The 20757-nt window shown below is 37.8% G+C and overlaps 1 protein-coding gene across 3 annotated transcripts in view; it reads right to left on the bottom strand.

Moving 5' to 3' along the window:
• CCSER1 (coiled-coil serine rich protein 1) overlaps positions 1–20757 on the bottom strand; it is a 1165803-nt gene that overhangs the window by 193254 nt on the left and 951792 nt on the right. Inside the window, exon 10 of one of the 3 annotated variants that reach the window (XM_050944020.1) lies at positions 7413–7458. The exons of the other annotated variants lie outside the window; for them this stretch is intronic. Coding sequence (XP_050799977.1) covers positions 7413–7458 — 46 coding nt within the window. The remainder of the gene's footprint in view (positions 1–7412; positions 7459–20757) is intronic. 3 annotated transcript variants of the gene reach the window in all.

Here is a 20757-nt window from a genome sequence, read left to right as displayed (position 1 = left end):
TCTAGTGAAACCTGAGCATGGTAACCAGGATTCCCTCCTCATGACAATTCCAGATGCCAATATGCGCGCGGATGTGTCCACTTAATCAACTACAGCCTGAAGTATGGGCCAAGCGATCAACCTACCTTCCTCTAAAATTGCTTGGGATCGGCACAGTCCTGCTGAGTTAGTTTATTTGCAAAATCCAACAGCTGCCCATAGTTTAAAAAGTCATATTTGGCCATCAGTGCCAGGCAGTTTGAGACCCAGAACTAGAGGCTGACTGAGATGATGTTTTGACCCATAAGGTCTAACCTCTTGCCCTCCTTGTCAATGGGGGTAAAGCATGGATGTTGTTTAGCTCACGCAGTGGCAGACTGAATCACTAGCAAATTGGATGAAGGATGTGAAAAGAGAAACTCAGACCCTTTGGAGGGGGACATAGTATCTCTTTTATGCCCAGGATGGGGTGGAGGCTTATGTGGCCAGGGTATGCCACACCATGCATACCAGTTGGAGATTGGTAGGGCCACCCTGGTTGGTATCAATGTGTGCAAAATGTCTAGAGTTGGTGCCGACAGTCCTGCAACCTCTTCCAATAGGATCTGAACAGCATTAGGTATCCTCTGTATCACCTCTTGAAACTGACGATAGTCATCTGAGGGAGAAGAGAGCTTTGACGACACAGCCACATCAGGGATGATGAGGGAAACCTTTGGTATCGGGCTGATCAGCTCATCGTCTAGCCCCGGTTCCAAAGGTCTACTCAATAAAGGATGTGACAGTGAAACAGGGGAGTCCACCCATGTTGAACAAGATTTTTCTGATGGTGAATATTGGGACCACAAGCTTCTATATGGCCAATCTCGTTGATCTTGCTGCTGCTACAACTGTGTCCAAGGAGCCAGATACCAGTGGCTCCTGGGCAGAGGTAAGGAACAGTATTGCCACGGTGCCATCAGAACCCTCGCTAGTCAAGCTTTTGGAACAGAAGCAGCGTACCATGGGCACCATCGAAATCTCTGACTCTGAGGAAGGGGAGTCCTACAGAAGTGGTGGTGCCGACAGAGCCAACAGAATGGGGTGTGTTGTAGGAAAACTGCCAGAAGGTGGCAGATCCCAATGTGGGTGAATGGGGCCCTTTTAGCAGGCGAGTGAACTGGAACATGTGGAGACTCATTCTTTCCAGGGTGAACAGTTCATGAGGCCCAGGAGCACTTCCAAGTCTCTCCGGAGTCAATGGCACCCAGTCTATGGACAGCACTACGGCTAGTGAAGGGACCTTGTTTCAGGGCTGACAATTCATGAGACTCCATTCCTTTACTGACACATTCAAATAGTTCTAATAGAATAGTGAGCCATGATTTTCCTTTACAGAAACTACTGTGCAGGAATCATATCATGATCTTCCAGGTATCTTAATATATTCTTTTTAATTATCATTTTGAATAATATGTCCACAATAGCAAATTTAATGACAGCCAGTTCATTCCTTAACTTCTTCAGAACTCTTGGCTGTATACCATCTGAGCCTGGTAACTTGTTGTTTTTAATTTATCAATTTGGCCCAGCATCTTATTTTCTGTCATAGGAACCTCTGCTAATAGCTCATCTTGATTACAAGGAAAGAACAAGACTGGGGTAGGTATCTCTGATGCAGACTGATTCAAAGAAATCACTTAACTTCTTAGCAATGTCCTTATCTTCCTTAATTGATCTCTTTAATTCCTGGTGATCCAGCAGACCAATCAATTCCTTCACAATCCCTTCTTTGTTTCATATCTTTAACTATTTGTTCTTCAAAATAAATCTTACCCCTCTTAATTTCCCTTCATATTAACTGCTGAGATTTATGCTCCTCTTTGTTGGCTTCTTGAGGATTAGATTTCAAAGTACCAAAGGATTTCAGTATGGCTCAAATAACTGCTTAAATTTTGCCATTTTCTCATATTAGTCTATTTGCATTCCCTGTTCACTATTTTTTCAGAGAAATGCATGTCTTCTGTGGATTTGTTATTGTTTCTTACTATATAATACTTACTTTTTCTTCTATTTTACTTCTTTGATGTCAGGGCCTTTTCTTTTCTTTTTTTAAACACTAAATTACTCATTTTATTGAAATTTCCCTTTGTAAAGGTGAGTTTGGCTGTGTTAGTTTTTGGTATCTTTCCTCTCCCTAAAACATTGAAACTAATCATATGATGATAACTATTACTTATTGGCTCAGCTCCTGTTAATTCTTTAACTTCTATATGTTACTTAAAACTAAGGCAAGAGTAGCCTTTCCTCTTGAGTGCCAGATCTAGCTGTTCTAGTACAATCACTTAAAGTGAGGCAAAAATGCTTCTTAACTTTGTTCCAGTGTTTTGTGTGACCAGTTTATATGCAGGTGTGTAGTTGAAGTTCTCCACTCTTTTTTTAAGACTTTGCTGTTGTTTTGATTTCCTTCAACATTGTGCCGTCAGTGTCATTTTCTTAATCCAGAGATCAACTATGAGTCCTATTAGTAGTAAATTTGTATGTATTCTTGAGATTGGTATCCATACAAACTCAACTGTGTAGTCCCCTCCAGTCATAATTGTATCTCATTAGCTTCTATGGATTCCTTTAGATACGGCATTACAATTTCTGCTCTCTAACTTCATCTGCCCTCTCCGTATAATTTATAGCCAAGTATCACAATATTCCATTGATTTTTGTCAAGATTCTACCATATTTCAAGAAGGCCTCTTAGATCAAGGCCAAATTCCATTGCCAGACATTCTAGTTTAGTTCACCTATTTTTGCTTTAAAATGAAAATTTTTCTTAGCAAGTACCTCTCTGCACTCAGAGCAGCAGTTACATAAAGGTAGGACACTTCTGAGATCAAACTTCACCTTGAAACAGTTGGGCTGTAAAACATTCTTGGCAAAGGGTCTATTGCTATGGAAGTTTTGCTTGAAATTAGGCTGCTCCCAAGATTTACCACCTTCAGGGGATGGGGAAAGATTCACCAATTCATATAGGTGTTGTAATAGAGGAACAAAGTCCCCTGAATCCACTATTTCGATAAAAAGCTCTGTAGGAAAAGAGCGCCGTGCTGAGTTAAGTGGAAATCCTCATAGCAAATTAATGTATATAGTATATGAGCTAAGATTCCATGGTCACTTTAGAAATGCTTGAAACAATAACCATATTACATTTCTTGAATTCACTGTTGATTGGGTAATGTGCCTGGTTTTCTCATGTTATAAGATCCGAATTGTGCAAGTCAGTGACAGATAGTGAAATAGAAGAGAAACCAGAAGTTTGTGACTTTGTTCTGGGTACTTCTAATGCCATAGGACTTGTTAAATTTTAAGTAGTTAATGGTGGGCTACACACATATATGCTTGAAACAGCACTGAATTTCACACATTGAACTCTTATTTCAGTAGATAACAATATCTCGGGAGAATGTAATGAGTATATTCCCAGCTGTGAAAATAATCATGACAAATGTTTAACAGTTTATGGGTACAAGAACATAGGATTTTTATGACATAAGGAAATCAAATAAGTTTACCTACTGGTAAGTCCTTTCCATCATAAAAGTTGGCAGCTGTGCCCCTTTAGTTGCTTCCATTACTGCTCTTGAAAGTATTTTGTCTATATGGTACCCTGAAGATATTTTCATCTGTGTTACAGTGTCTCCTGAACAGGCCCAGAACAGACTTTAGGCCTATGAAGTATAAGGTTCCCTATGACCTCAGAAGAATTGTTAATTAGATATTTTGTAATGCAGAGATAGTAGCAAGGCACCATCTAAATATGATAAAGTGATGAAATAATCGAATAATGGAAAGTATCTTTTAAGGAGAATAATGGTCTGATGCTAATAGTGTAGTTTAAAAATAAAATATTCCAAAATTAAAATATACCAATACACCAACATCTAGTATCTTTCATAAGTACTTATGCTTTTTCTTCTATTTAATATTTGTAAATATGGACTGGAGAATGCTTTTATCATTTTCTTTTCACAGATAGATTTCTTTGCATTTTAATGCAATGAAGGACAAAAAACACATATGTACCTATGAACATAGTTTATACAGATCATCTGAGATTGTTTGATGCACTCTATTTATATTTGTTGAGTTATTTACATCACCAGAGTATTGCAGTGTCTCCCAAAGAGTAGTATTTTTTATTCATACAACACCTCTCCAAGTATTATTCTCTCTCTTTTTTTTTTTAAAAAGAGGAGGAAAATCTCAGGCACTGAGAGGTTAAGACTGAACTCTTCAAACATGGACATTTTTTTTTCTGATGTCCAACTGGCAAACCCTAAAGGCTGATGATGTTAATCCATCACACCAATCTAACTCATTAGGAGCAGCAGGTCTTCAGTGTTTCTGAAAAGGAGGCTCAACGTTTCTCAGTCTGGACACCCAAAAAGGAAACATCCAAAACAAGTGGACCCTATTAAGTATTTTACTTTGTGAGTTCTCCATAGTTGCATAGGAAGTCTGTGGCAGAGCTGTGACTAAAACCCAGATTTCCAGAGTTCCCATCTCAGCACCATCTTTCTTCTCATCATGCTAGGATGGATAAGTGCCCACATCTTAGTACTGTTTTATCAGCCCAACATTATCTCCTTATTTCATTTTATAAGTCATTGATATACAGATGAACCAAACTAGTCCCAATATTTATCATTAGAACCTTTTTGCTGTTGCTTCTGTTTATCCTGGACTGTTTCCACTAATATTGTCCTCTGTTTCTGAATCCTATTTACGAACTTAATCAAATACATATTCAGTATCGGTTGCATGTTTCCCCACTTCTGCCTGTACTGAAGTCTGCCATGAAAAACAGAACAAAAGTCACACACTGATCCTTTTTAACTAGTGCTTTTACATGTTGTGAAAGAAATAAGACTCAAATTATACACACAAATTATATCCTTATCCTTGCCAATTGGTGGTTCCTAGTTTATAGCCAGGTAGTTAAAATGTCCCATTAGTAGGAGCTTGTTATTTTAACAAGCTTTTACAATTCTCTCATTTTCTATTACCCATTAAGTTGCTACTTTTCATCAGTAGCCTCTGAGAGCATGATGCTACTAGAGGAAATCTGAGATCACCGAATTAGTACAAAGCCCCTCCCACTTTGGGCCCTTCAGTTGTTAAGATGCCTGGAAATCCATATGATTTTCCAGTGATTCTTAATATACCCATGTGGTTGGAAGATCATGCATCCTTGCCCACTCTATGGGAACATGAACCAAACATTGCTAACAACATGACACTCTGGAAACCTCATGAGTATGAATTCAGAGAATCAAAAGTAATCCTTAGTCTATTTCTGCTGAAGTCAGTGGTGTTTCCCAAGTCATACATTTGGAGCAATGAGTTTTCAGTAACTTTAGCCTTTCCTAAAGGTTTTTCCATAGGAGAACATGAGATTTTCCCAGTGGGATTAATCCTGTGATGTGCTGAGCACTTGCTGTGAGATGAAGCGTTCTCATCTCCCATTTTCTTCAGTGAGAGCAGAGAGTACTCATTACCTTGTAGAATTAGAACAACTGCCACTAATGGCTAGATTCTGATTTGGAATCAATGCCCATGCAAGGGAGTACTGGCTCACTCCATAGAGCCAATGGGTGAATAGAGTGGTAAGGTGTGGGGAACAAATGGACCCTGGGCTCCAACCTCCTTACTCACTGGCCTGAGTAGCTCAACATAGTCACATCGCTGCTAAATGAAACACTTTCTATCCTCTGCATTGTGTTTCCTACTTTCATACTCTGTGCACCTAAGTGCATCAGTCCTATCTGTTCCAAAGAAGCCCAGATTACTTATAAAGTAGGGAGCTATAGACATATTGCTAACTACTGATAACTACATTTAAATATCAGTAAAAATGTCACGTAACCCTACATCCATAGTCTTGACTAATTTAGAATATCATATAAACCAGTAGCAAAGATGAATTTACAGACAGAAGTTCTAATTTTCATTTCTCCAGATTCATAAATACATATATCTCAGAAACTAAAATAGTTTAGGAAAGAACTATAATCATTTGTCAAGAGACGGATAATAATTTACCTGGAATGTGAATTCCTTCCACTGTACCATTAAGTAGCATAATATGAGCACAATTAAAATACTTTATCTGAATCGAGTTTTTTTTCTCCTGTAGTCCTATCCAGAAGAATTCAGACATCTCAGATACTTACATAATAAAGAGGAAAGTGAAATACAGATTATTATTATTATTATTTTGCAAAACCCACATTTGAGGACAAATGCTGTTTATTTTCCTATTGATTCACAGTTCAGCCTTGGTGAATTTATGCAAGCAACATGTTTAGTACTGCCAACAGTGAAGGAAAGCGCTGTTCAACTTGGACTGTGCTTAGTGGATGAGCCTGTAATGTCATATTAGGATGAATCTATTTGGCATTCGGTGCTGATGCAGTGCACAATAATGGTAATAATGCAATGCATTGCTGTTTATATGCATGTGGAACAAACTGATGTCTTTGAGATGGACATTTAGATAAGGGAAGGTAGAAGAGAGACAGAGATGGACTTAGGGAATGTAAAAAGTTCATATCTCAAAGTCTGATGGCTCTTTTGAGACTTTATATATTAATTTTTCATAAATCTCAATTGCAGAAATATGTTGTTATGGCAGACAGATTGTCAGAGAGATCATGTTGAACTAGAATGTAAGTCTCTCTTTTCCTGCACTAGCAAAGGTGTTTAAAATATAGCTCAGCTAGCTTACTACTTCCTCCTGTTTTGGTAGGGCACTGAGGGAAGCTTTTAAGGTAGAGTGAATATTATCAATGTTAATGGGAAATTTTAAGTGAAAGAAGCAGAGATCTCACTAATGGATCCCACCTTCATAACTCACAGGTGACTGGTTTGTGCTCCAGATTGCTCAGAAGCAATGGCCCATATAGAATAACGCGGAACATACTGTATCATATACCCAGCACAAAGGTGTTTGATTTTGCATTTCTCAGTCTGTTTATAATCATGGCTGTTTTGGTTTTGTTTGCCTGACAGAGGAGAACTGGACACAGATATTAATACGTAGGTCAGAGAAAAACATCATCCACAACCTCTGATGTTTGTATTCAATGATATGTTCAAGAGCTGAGCTGAGGTTACTGTCCTTACTTCCTCCAGACTTTGAGTCATTATGGGATTTTCTGCCCTTCTTGCAACTCTGTAGTGAACAGTGCAGCTCTAATTACAATGTGCTGGACACAAGACAAACAAGTAAGGAAAAAAGGGGCTATAGGTACCATTAGCTACAAACACGTTACTGGCAATATACAACACTGGTGATTGCATATTGACCTTAGGGCGTTTAGTCTATATTGGCATGCCATGCTACAGCACATGAACACATATTCATCTTTACAACACAGAGCGGAATTTAAGAGACTCACATAATTGCCTGCGAGAAGGTACAGGAGCACTTCCATAAGCTGTGCCCTGTAAATAAAACACATTTTTTTTTTGGAGCAAGGCATGTCAGGATTAACAGTAGCAAATGAAAAAAAATGACAGGACATGAAGAAAATGAAGGCAAGTGAAACAAAATAAAAAGAGACTTGTTAGATAAAGTAGCTTCTTATTACTGAAGAAATGCTGTTCCTATTTTCAGAGAAACATAAATTATAATAGAGAAGGTTCTATGAGTAATCCATCCATCAACAGACAGAATGAGCCAAAAACAGAAAAAAAATTACAGTGTAAGACAGGCACATTCAAACTTGTCAAATTAAGTTTGATGAAAAGTAGAACACAAAAGTATATATTAATGTGGCCTTTTTAAAAAAATAGGTTCAGTTACATCAGTTTCTTAACTTATTCAGTCACTGTTTGAAAGTACAGTATATTTTAAATCAATACCAGAGTCACTGCAGTACACTTTGTTTCCTGTCACTCCCTCCTCATTTTCCCTCTAAAATTATTTAACAAGTTTTCTGTGAATCAGTTTGATGAAAGCTGAACCACTAGCTGATAGGAAGTTGCTTTATTAAATCCTTAATCAATAGATACCATAATTCTTTCAATAGATAGATAAATATATCCTGCATGTATTATGCTGGTAATTGCGCTGTAGCTCTGAATCACAGCCTATCCATTGTTCTGTTTATAGAAAAAAGCTATGAATCAAATGCCAAGTGTGTCACCTTTGTGGTGACGTTTGGCACGAAATGTGTAAGATAATAGCAATGGCTTGCAGAGAAAAAAGATAAGGTAAATATAGATTCCGACGGGATCAACACATACTATATAGATATATAGTTGTGTTAAAAAAGTTTGGCCAATTGCTTTACCTGAGATTCATGTAGCTGTTGGAATTTGTTTCATGGGATCACTTTATTTTGCAGAGTTTGTAAAATTCAGGCTGCAGCATGGAAAGCACATGTTGTATGAATTACATAGGTACCTTCCTAACATCCCTCCTGTCCAAATAACTAATTCTTTCTCTTGTCACAAATATTATTTGCTTTCCCAAACCTGAAGAAGAGCTCTGTATAAGCTCAAAACTTTGTCTCTTTGACTAATGTAAGTTGGTCCAATAAAAGACATTACCTCACCCACCTTCTCATTCCAATATCTTGGGCCCAACACAGCTACAACAACACTGCATACTTATTTGTCACTTTGGCTACATGACTGCACAGCCGAGGCTACTGCTGGCAAAACATGGTCCAAATATATCAAGTGTAATTCTTTCGAAGTCATTTGGCCCAACGTGCTTGAAGCTTGTCAGTTCACACTGACTGTGTCACTGAGGTTTTGGGAATACTGAAAATACTGAGGTAACATTTATATATTTAATTGAAAACTAGAAAGTTTTCTAATGGCAAGCACTCTTTGAAGACATGGGAAACATCCTGGCATCTCTATTCTTCCTGTTGTGTGCCACTGTAAGAACAAAACAGACAGAACGTTACCTTTGCCTCATACATCTTCCTGCTGACTTTTGTGAATCCCATTCTTTAGGCACCTATCTCCCTCCATTTATGGTAGAGGAATCCTAAACCCTTAACAAAGACTTTGTGAATCCCAGTGATTTTTTAAGTGTCTAAAGTTTAGATGTTGTGATTCTAAGTGTAGCACTGCTTAAGGCCCGTTGGGAATGTAGCCAGCCATCTTTTCAGGGAAACTTAAAAAGGAGGCCCTGACTGTTTATAATTATAAACTGTGTAGCAGTTTTGCCAAGAGTAAGGATATTAACTCTGATGTTCTATCTAGATTCTAAATAGGGTATATACATTCCTTCCTACCTAATTTTCGCCTACAGTTTCAATTAGAAGACTCCTGAAAACTATCTTAAACTGGCCCAGCGCTGCTGCCTTTTGACCAACAGCTACTGCATCCCATCCACAAAGAGGCTCGATTTAAATAGTGGGTGAAGTGACCAAGTTTGTGAAGTGCCCTGGGATCCTTGGGGCTATTGGGTGCTATATAAGTAAAATATATTAGTATTGATAATCTAAAAGTACATAAACATTCCAGATGAGTGCTGGCCTTCTTGTTCCTAAATTAATGATTCATGAAGTCAAAACAATCTTCTTACATTGCTGTGAGACTACACTTTCTCCATCTTTCTGCTGCATGGATTTAGTTAAGAGGGAACACCAAGAGAATAGTGTCTCTCAGACTGTTGTGTGCTATATAACACAAGGTTTGGATCGGTGATATATTTATCTTCCTGCTCATTATTCAAGGGTTCAAAGTAGGGCACTTCTGAACGTACCATGAGGCGATCACACATTTTAAATGGATTTAACTTCTTTCTGTATATATCAGAGTACTCCCACAACACGCTACTGGTACCAAATGAAGATGCATCTCAAAGGGAAAGGGAATATTATGTAGAGTTTGCATGTTGAGAGCTCTATAGAGCTGACGTGTCATGTACTGGTTTCTGCATACTTATGCTACAGACCGCTACAGGATGGGACTGAATCTGCTACAAAATTTGTGATGTTATCACCCTCCAGTGGCTGGTTGATGAAGTCCTTTACTCTTAGCAGCTAATTGGAAATCTCCAATATTTTAAGCAGCAGAAATCTGTGATTTGGGAAGAGAGGCAGATATGTTTTTATTCACCACTCTAACATTAACAGTTCTTCTCTGCTTTAATGAGAAGCATCAAGATGTCAAGCCTTTGGATCGAGAAGGAAAAGGTACAATTATAAAGGAGGAGAATACACTGAACATGAGAGATACTTGAGAAACCAAAATGAAAAACAGAGGAGCCTAAAAAAGAGAAACTGTTAGAGGTCCTGAGATAGCAAATATATGGATCTTCCCCGATGCTAATAACGGGAAAGGGCTGATGGGAGTTTATGCACACCTAGCTACATCATCTTTCCACATACATTTTAAAAAATCTCTTATTAAAAGAGTAGCTTTCGTGAGCTGGGAAACAGAGCTTTGTTGTTACTATGGAAAAAGTGCTGCAAGTACGATAGATGAGGTGCGGTGCTACCAACATACCCAGACTGTCTTTTAAGAGGAGGAATGAGAGAAAGGAGGAAGATGCCATTTGTTTCAGGTATATCTGTAAAAGGGTCAAAAAGCCATTGCAAATATGAGAGTGCAATAAACTTTAGTTCAATAAAACAGCCTGAGTGTTTTGCCAACACATTACACTATTTGAAGTAGTCTTTACATATTTTAATTGTTGTTATTAAATCCATATTTTTTTAAATATATTTTTGGAGCCTTGAAACAAATCTCTCTTCTGTGAGAGAAGTCTCTCATATTTTAATGGCATAGTTTTCAGATGTGCTAAGCAATTTCAACTCTCATTGACATCAAGGGAGCTATGGGTGCTCCGCACCTTTTAAGGCCATTTCTCTATCTCTATTACATAGATATATAACCACTCATACTTTTGCTCATACTATTTTGCAATGTATTAGTTTTTGCTTGCGGTTTATTTCTGTTAAAAAAAAAAAAGACCTAGAGACCATTGCACATTCTAGCTTGTTTTCAAAAGGAAAAAAAACAAGATATAAACCTTGATGAAGTTAAAATATAGGAGAGGAAAGTGAATTCATAATCTCAGGCTCACTGTGCACACTGATTTCTGTATTGGTAACTTTAATTATAATCTATTATAATTCTAGAGTCTGAAATCAGCACTCTCATTATCTGTGAGCACCTGTAACCAGCTAAAGACTGCTAGAGTAAGAATATGAGAACACAGTGGCAGACTTCATAATAGCTTTAGAAGTGAGGCACCAGTTTTTTACCCTACTTGCTTCAGGAACGTGGTCAATTGTTTCAATTTAGGAACAATTAAATGGAGCAGTCTTTTATAAACTCATTTCACTCCAGAATCAGTGAAAACTTGGAATATATGGAAGACTATAGTCCTGATTCTGACCTGAGTTACTTTAGGGTAAATTTGAAGTCCATTGACTTCCATAGCTTTATTCTGGATCTACACTGGCATGAATGACATCAGAATCTACTGCAACGTCTATTGACAAATTCTCTGTGGAATAAAAAAGTACCTCCATCTGACAGGGTTTCCCCCCTGTTGCAAGGACTTCTTTCTTTTCACTGACACCTGAAACTCATCATACACTTGTAGTACCACTCACTATTTATGCAGGAATGCTTGATTACCCAAGATAAGTCCAGAGTGAATGTGGATTTTATGCACCAAAGAAGCAGGCATGTTGTTGCTCTGTTTCTATTCAGACAGCCATTTCTAATTTCTTTTCACTGTAACTTCTGAAAATACAATCCAAATACGACAACCCTCAGTTCTTCTTGAAAACACTATCAATTTTTTAATATTTGCAAAGTGAAAATAGGACATGATTCTCTTCGGAAGTCACAGTAACTATCTGCTAACACAGGGGCAGGCAACCTTTCAGAAGTGGTGTGCTGAGTCTTCATTTATTCACTCTAATTTAAGGCTTTGTGTGCCAGTAATACATTTTAATGTTTTTAGAAGGTCTCTTTCTATACGTCTATAATATATAACTAAACTATTGTATGTAAAGTAAATACGGTTTTTAAAATTTTATGAAGCTTGATTTAAAATTAAATTAAAATGCAGAGCCCCCTAGACCAGTGGCCAGGACCCAGGCAGTGTGAGTGCCACTGAAAATCAGCTCACATGCCATAGGTTGCCTACCCCTGCACTAACAACTCCAGTGAAATCACCAAGGCAATTTGACTTGATTGCCACTATTATTTTATTTTCATGTGTTACCAAAATCAGTTTCTCCCATTTTTAGAGTAATAATTTCAAACATCATCCAACCTAACCAACGGTGAGTGCAGCTCTTCTGGGATAGCAATAGCAAGGGAGCCTAAATGAAAAGAAGGATGCAAACTATTAAATAAAGGCAAAAAATCTAGATGTATATTAGATTGCTGTTTATAATCTTTCAGTAAAAATACTTCAGAGTCGTACAAGTTTCCTCCGTCCCTCTCAATCCCAATGTTATTATTTCATCTGTTATTAACTTTATTATATATGGTGATTCATGTCCCAAGGGGTCACCTTCAGCAACTTCCAAGACTAAGCTCTGCAATATACAAAGTTATCAAATCAATTCAGTTGAATTGAAGACCCTCTATGTAGCAGCAGTAGCAGTACACAAATAACACTGTCCCTTTTGTGTCACTTTCTCTGAGGAACATTGGTAAAGATGACAAAGGGCATATCACTATCTGAAGAAAATAAAAAATCTCACTATCTCATGAACACTTTTTTTTTTTTTTACACAATAAGTATCCTAATTTCTGAGGGTACAAACCCACCAATTACACAATTAATAGGAGAGTTATAAAAAATAAAAGATAACAGATTTGGGTTTTGCTAGGCACAGGTTGTAGTAGGAGGAATTCTTCTTATATGAGAGGTATTTAAAATGTAGACCCAGAAAAAAATACCTATTTCTCATGGCGGAAATGGGAAAGATACCTCTGTACAGCACAACCCACTAGTTCTTTAAGATAAAAAGGCATAATCTTAAAACCAATAAACAGTATTTAAGTTGTAGCTATTGCCACATGTGAAATATTCTCGTGCTGAACTGATGAAACCTCATGGAAACTTTGGAAACTGACCAGTGAGTCATTTGACAGATTCTGCTGATGGAATAACAGCTGTGAATTCCAATACCTTTTCTATCTGTGTTATGAACTACTGAGTTGCAGAAAATAATTTTTGTCAACACATGATAGCAAAACATCTATTAATATATAGAATTTCAATACCAGGAGACGGTAAAGGCTTGTTGGATCTCTGAACCCATTCCCCTGCATGGACAGGATATGTTGTTCTATTACATTAAAGTTCAAACTTCTTGTTCTAGCCTCTGAAACACTTCACATTTCCATCCACTATCATTTTCTGCTCTTATCTTTTTTTATACTACCCCTCCGCTCTACCAACACCAGTCACAGCCACAGCACCCCATTTGTCTGCTACTCACACAGCTATCTCCATGCTTTCTTACACACTGTTCTTTATCCACAGAAGAGTCACTTGTACTACCCCTCCGCTCTACCAACACCAGTCACAGCCACAGCACCCCATTTGTCTGCTACTCACACAGCTATCTCCATGCTTTCTTACACACTGTTCTTTATCCACAGAAGAGTCACTTGGTTTGGCCCGTATTACTTTCTCATCCAAATCCCTCACTTAAACCTATTTCTACTACTATGCCTACAAGAAATTACTCAATTAACAGTGGGTAGGATGAGGGGCAATTGGAGATTGTTTGCTTGAATTTAAATAATATATGAACTATCAAACATATGGCCCTAACAGACATGCCGAGTTTCACCTCAACCACATTGCTTGCTGCAGCTCTTAACCACCAACCTTCATCTGTTTGTCTTTTTATTATGAAAAGCTCTTCATAACAGGCACAAAGTCTTCCTATTTGTTTGCACAGTACATAGCATGTTTCAAGAGTATAATTATTATTATATTACAGTAAATGATACATTGCTCTACATTGATGGAAATCAGGTAAGGGAGAATTTGAGAGACTCGTTTTTAAAAGGGTGGAGGGGGAATTGGATATGCTACTACAATTATTTTGAAAAGGCTCAGTGGCAATCCAGAGAATAGATAATTAATAGTTAGGGGCACTTTGGCTAGCTGGATATAAGCACTCAGCTGGCTACCCATAGTTTCCGCTGTAGTTAATCCAGCTGTGAGTTGGATATACTTTGTAGTTCAAAGAATTAGACTTTTTGCCAACAAGAATCAGGTAAAATCATGCAATCAGAAGTGAAACACTTACTTCTATGGAACATCCACCTGCTGTTTTGCTTATTTTCATTTTATTTTATTTTAATATGAAAGTAAACCACTATTTTTGCAGAGACAAAACTGTTGACAGTCTATGGGTTGATGAAATTTTTATGGCTCATGCACAGATTGGAATGTTAAAACTCTAAGAGTTTTAACAGTGGACCTGTGTTCTCATCAGACCCTTTTTTCTGAATCAAAATTAAATGTCACAGCAGTACACAAGAAATATACTGTGGAGCCCCTGGTTTGAATATCAGCACAAGAGGGGACTTATTAGAAAAAAAAATATCGTGAATGGCAGCTATAATTTTCAAAGTAAATATTTTAATCTTGTAGTGAAAAATATTTTTAATTTCAGTGGAGTTAGGAAATCAGATTCTTTGTATCCACTTGCAACTAATTATTATGAACCAACTTTCTTATTCTCATGACAAAATTACTAATAAAGCGTACAAACGTGTGCATTTTTTAGGTCCTCCTGTGAGGTGCTGAGCACTCTCAGCTCCTTTTGAAGTAAAGGGTGCTCAGCAACTGTCAGGATTGGGCCCTAGACATAGAAATTGCTATTTTTATTATTTGTATTTCAGGAGCACTTAGAGGCCCCAATCAATATCAAGGTTCTTATCTGCTATATGTACACAAAGGAAGAAAGAATCTCTACCCTGAAGAGCTTAAAGGCTAAATAGACAAGAAACACACAGAGTGGGAAGAAAAGGATACAACATGCAAGCAGAAAATTGGGATCTGAGACAGAAAGATTAATTCATTAGCTGAAGATCATCCTGGAATGCTGTGACACAGCCAGGAACCGAACCCACATCTGCTGAATCTTAGTCCAATGACTTAACCAACTTCTTCTTTCTCCATCAGCAAATATTGAATTTCATTGTTTTCCAAGCTGCATAAGTGCCCCTTATTTTCCTCCTCAAAAATTGTTCTTGCTTCTCTATCTCTTTCTATTTCTTTTCAAGAGATGGGATTTGAGAGTACTAAAACAATTAGATTTAGTAAGCAATTGTTCACATCTAAGTCTTTTTTTGAACATTAGCTATGTTCAAAACCAGCCCAGATTATACCTTTATGATCTCTTTTACACAAGCTGCTCATCACTTAGGTTCTTCTCCTCCCTGAGGTTTGAGAGAGTACTGTGTGTTTTGCCTTAAACAGTGAAATAAGAAAAATATTTTGATTCTATAGTGGGTGGAATTACCAATATGTAGCCTGCATACAACTCCCAAATATTTAAAGTTATGTGCAACAGCAGATGATAGAAAGGAAATGGCACATATTTCTTTACTTTTTTTGGGGGGGGGGGTGTGAAAACTGTGCTTCAGTTGAGTAAAATTATTAATAGAAAATAGCCTCTAGAGAAAATTCAGCAACAGAGGCTATAGATATATTCAAATAAATCTGTTCCTCCTACAAATATCTTTCAAAGTAAAATTACAGCTCAATAAGGAAGACATATTTCCATCTTAAAGTTAGCAGTAAATATTTTACTAGCAGTCTCTTGGCGCATTTTCAGCTCGGAAAAAAAGACCGATTTGCATGCAATACTCGGCAATCTGCTGTCACAGTTAAGTGAAAGATTCTAAAAATATATTTTGACAGTACACTTTGAATTGGCAACCTCATGACGCCCAAACTATCATTACTATTTTCCATTGAGTTCACTGGGCTATGGATCAGGCCTTTAAAGACCCATGTGGGATAAAAGCAGAAACCACTGCTCTTTAAGCTTAATCCCTCCTAAACTTTACTGATTAAATGACTCTTATTTGGAAACTGGATATTTCTTTGGTCTTGCTCACTAGCAACAATCTTTTTAAGCTCCTTGGGGGCTTGCGAGTAGGTCTTGATGTTCTGTATGTTTCACCGTCTGCTGAAATACTGTCTTTCTATTTCAACAACTATTTGAAAATAGAATGGAAACGTGAAATGCAAAATCCTAAAGCAGAAGTTGCACTCTGCTCATTTACACTGGTTACATGATGATGTATTAACTGCAGAATCACTGTGCAATGCAGCCCCAGATGTTTTATGACCTCTCAGGGTATGTCTATATTCCACACTCCTTATGGCGGTGTGTAGAGGACACACATTGCATGCCCCCCCAGCACGAGTATGAACAGCAGCGTAGACAATGAGGCACTGTTTAGGTGAGTAAAATAAGATGACATACCTGAACCTCAGGGTGTATCCTACAGGGCTCTCTACACACACTCTACAGACCCTACTCGGCTCTCTACACAGTGTAGTGGCTCCCCCATCTACACTGGTATCTTTAGCAGTGTAGTGTCCCCACTGCCAGAGTCTTTCCTCACTACAGTGAAAGAGTCCAGCTGCAGCAGGAAAAGGCTGTGGCAGAGGGATGTGGCACGGAAAGGCTCCAGCAACTTTCTATCTCCCTCAGTCAGAGCACTGACTGCCTTGTGTAGCTACATACTGCAGTGTGGACACAGCCCGCTCTCCGCTGCAGCATGTAGCTACTTGTGTAATGCCAATACCCTACCTGCCACCACCAGTGTAGATTAGACCTCAGAAAGTAAATCTATACTGTAATAAAGGCCTGCAGCATGGCCCCTCCTACCTCATAGGGTCTCAGTGCCTGAGCACAAGCTTGAATGTCTACTCTGCAATTTTATAGCCCCATGGCCCAAGTCAGCTGACCTGGGTTCTAAGACTTGGCCCTGTGGGTCTTCTATTGCAGTGTAGAGGTACCATAAATAACTTAACTCAAGAAAATAGAGTTTAAACATCATCCCTTGTACCCAAATTCCTTCAACAGCTTGATTTCAGGATTTATTTAAAAATGCCCCTAATTTTAAAGCCCTTCATGAATTTGATCCAACTGATCTCTCAGTGCACATTGGGTCTGATTCCCCTCTCATTCACAGCAGCTTAACTCCAGTGTAACACCATTCATATCACTACATTTATCTCTGACTGAAGCTATGTTCAAAACCAGCCCAAATTATACCTTTATGATCTCTTTACACAAGCTGCTCATCACTTAGGTTCTTTTCCTCCCTGAGGTTTGAGAGAGTACTGTGTGTTTTGCCTTGAATAGTGAAACAAGAAAAATATTTTGATTCTATAGTGGGTGGAATTACCAATATGGTATTTATTAGACCCCTGGTCATTCTCTACATCCCATTCTACCTGTTTCACATGTCTAGCTCTAGCCTGCTTTCCATCCCTTCACACAATCTTGTCACTCCTGGTAGAAGAACCTTTTCCTCTTCAATTCCTACCATCTGCTCTTGTCTTCCTGCATTCTTCACTTTTGCACTTCGTTTCATATGAATCTCATCTAAAACATATTTTCTCACTTATCTGTACTTCTTAATTTCTCCTTCCTGTGCAATTTATTATTTAACTATACAACTGTATTATGTAACTCTCTAAGGCACTTTTGCTACTACTTTGATGTATGAAAAATACCATACAACATAAAGTTGTGTTGTGTTACATGGCATATCAGGATAGCTTATATTTTCACAAAGGCAACTCCAGAGTTAATTCCTGTTGAAGTATTATACCTAATATACTATAAAGTTAGTACTATGTATTGTGAATTAAAATATTGCAAGTATTAATACCACAGCTATTTCAGGGTGTCAAATACAAAAATATCTAAGGCAGAGAATATGTTAAGGGAAATGTACAGATTACCTGCATGAAATCCTGGCCCTATAGAAGTCAGTGGAATTTTGCAAGAGGGGCAGACAAAACAGGCTATGTAGATTTCATCACACTTATTATCGTACTCTGGCTGACCCAAACACCTATTGGAATAACAATATGTTTCTTCACAGTCACTTGGATATTTTGCTTTTTCTGAAGTGCTTATGCATCATGCCTACATCTGCTTGGCCCTGAATGCTTGCATGTGTATCTGATACATTTTAGCATTATGGCGTGACCTTCCAGATTTGATGGACATCTTTCTTCTGAAGAAAGATGCCCTGCAGAAGAGCATCATAGTGAGCCTGATCCACTTTCTGTTGAAGTCATTGGGAAGATTTCCTATTGTCTTTAGAGGAAGATGGACTGGACCCAAGGTATACAATGTACATTGACTGAAAAGAAGTGAGCCTACTTGTTAAAGTTATTTTTTAATATTATATATATACTCACACAGAAAGACTCTCTCTGTATATATGTCTTTGAAACTTAATTCATTTCCCCAGCATATGAGTGTATATGCACATGCACATACCCAAAAGACATATTGACAGATAAATACAGATCAAAACCAAAGTATCTATATCTATACATAGATTTATACATGGATAGATCTAGACCTAGATCTAGCACTGTAGCAAATGATTGGGGAGAAATAAAGCTAAATGACTGGAGGCACTGATGCCTGTTTTAATTTATAGGCAGGGACGAATGCTTGAGGTTGTGTTTGTTGCTGCCCTTCCACCCCTACTATAATATGTCTGTCATGGCTCATTTAGTTGTAAGAAAACCCAATGCTTTAATTAAAATACAAACAAACCCCATATTTTTGCGATGAGAAGGGAAAACAAAAATAATCTGCCAGTGGACAGAATTCACAGGACTATTCAGTCATGGTAATGTGAACAATTGGAATACAACAGTTTGATAGCTCTCTAATAGGGTGGGGGGGGGTTAGAAATTCTCTCTCTCTCACACACATGCCCACAAAGTACATTAAGATAATACAAATTTATGGTTTTCCATAGTATATTAAAATACTGGTTCATCAAATCAATAGACAGTTGCCAGCAGCAGCCTGTACCTGAAGTTTTCAAGGGAGGCAAACACACTGACTTTTTGCATGGTGATCTTTATGGCTTCAAGCATGAAATTCGATTATCCCTGTATAAATCACTGCAAATGCAGTTTTCATTATGGGCCTGATCTAAAGCCCTTGGAAGTCAATAGGAATCTTTCTATTCATTCCAGTGGGCTTTGGATCAGGCCCAAAATTATTCTTCTGCTTTGTAAATCCAGAAATAGTATTTAACTCTATGACTGTGAAGTCTGACTTACATCCAGAATTTTCATAATATCTCTAACTCATGCCATTCTAATGGTATCAAGTGTTTTAGAGGTTAATTTCCTTTTACATGGTGTTTAGAAGACAAAATAAAACAAAACAAAACAAAAAAACCGAAACCACCACGATTTCAACAATTACATCCCTAAAGAAAATGAATGAGTCATTAAAGACCCAGTGCTGCAAGGGACTAAGTGCCCTCAGCTCAAAAGAAGCAGAGGGTGCTCAGTATACTGCAGAATCAAACAGCACTAGGCCCAAGTTATAGATCACGGATATGACAGAGTGGGGCTCTCTTCACAAAAATTCCTTGTGGAAAGTATTTACTGCACATCACCATCAAGCCTTTTTTCTAAACTGGATAACGCTCTGATCTAGCACCCACTGAACTCAATGTACTGACAAGTTATAAATTATAAATAGAGATGGGCTGAAATGCTACATCTAAGTATCTGTGAACTCTGGGGAAGTCTGGACCCAGCACCAGATACAGAGCTAAATTTTGTAAATCATGCTCCTCTCTATTAAGCTTCAATCCACACTAGAGATGTAAGACACTTAAAATTTGTCCAAAGATGAAGTGTATTAAAATCATAGGTATCTCTTGCGATGCCCTTTATTTTTCCAGAGCTGCTAAGAAACAGTTTGTTAACTCAGAGAGGAAATACAGAGGGATATATAAGAATCCCATAGTGAAATAAGGAGTGTTTAATTAAGTTATTCTAAAAATCAGCAGCAGTTAATTTCACAGAAGATGTCTGTTGGATGTACTGTATTTGTATCTCAGGTGTGTATATAAATCAAATTCATAGACTTTTTGGGTGCCTTATTGGTTAATGAAACTAATTTGATAGCTCAATTAGAGGAGTTGAATGATCTTCTGGGAGGAAAAAAAAAAGCAGACCTGTAAAAATAAATTTATATTATTATAGAACAAGATGAGAGGGAAGACTGATCAACTTGCTGGGGAAGGGTTAACAACAGGATATGGAGGCTTTCAGCTGAAGATCACTAAACAAAACCTGGGCCAGGTCATTCTCATCTGATAACTGTTTGATGGCCTTCATGAAATGAGTTAGTATTAGTGTTCTCTGTCCTATTCCTCACAGGCAGATGTCCACATCACAAAAACACACCATGGCAGCTGGCTCAAATTATAGTGCCTTGTTTATAGTGTCAACAGAGATCAAAGTTTGAATGGGCATCAGCTGCTCTCGGATGCCTACAGCTAGAACAGTATTGTTGCACATAGGCAGAGAGGTACAGGAAAAAACATCATTGCTAACCTGTACATTGTTCAAATGGAGGACTTTGTTCTCTAGTGTTGTTAATTCAAAAAGCAATTTTTAACAATCAACAAAAAAAGCTCGATTCTACTAATTGGAATATTTGATCCATCCTTACTGTAGCAGTGTTGCCAATTCTGTTTTACAACAAGACT

The sequence above is a fragment of the Gopherus flavomarginatus genome, chromosome 3 (genome assembly GCF_025201925.1).
Source record: "Gopherus flavomarginatus isolate rGopFla2 chromosome 3, rGopFla2.mat.asm, whole genome shotgun sequence".
NCBI lineage: Eukaryota > Metazoa > Chordata > Testudines > Testudinidae > Gopherus > Gopherus flavomarginatus.
This window is presented reverse-complemented; position numbering and strand designations above follow the sequence as displayed.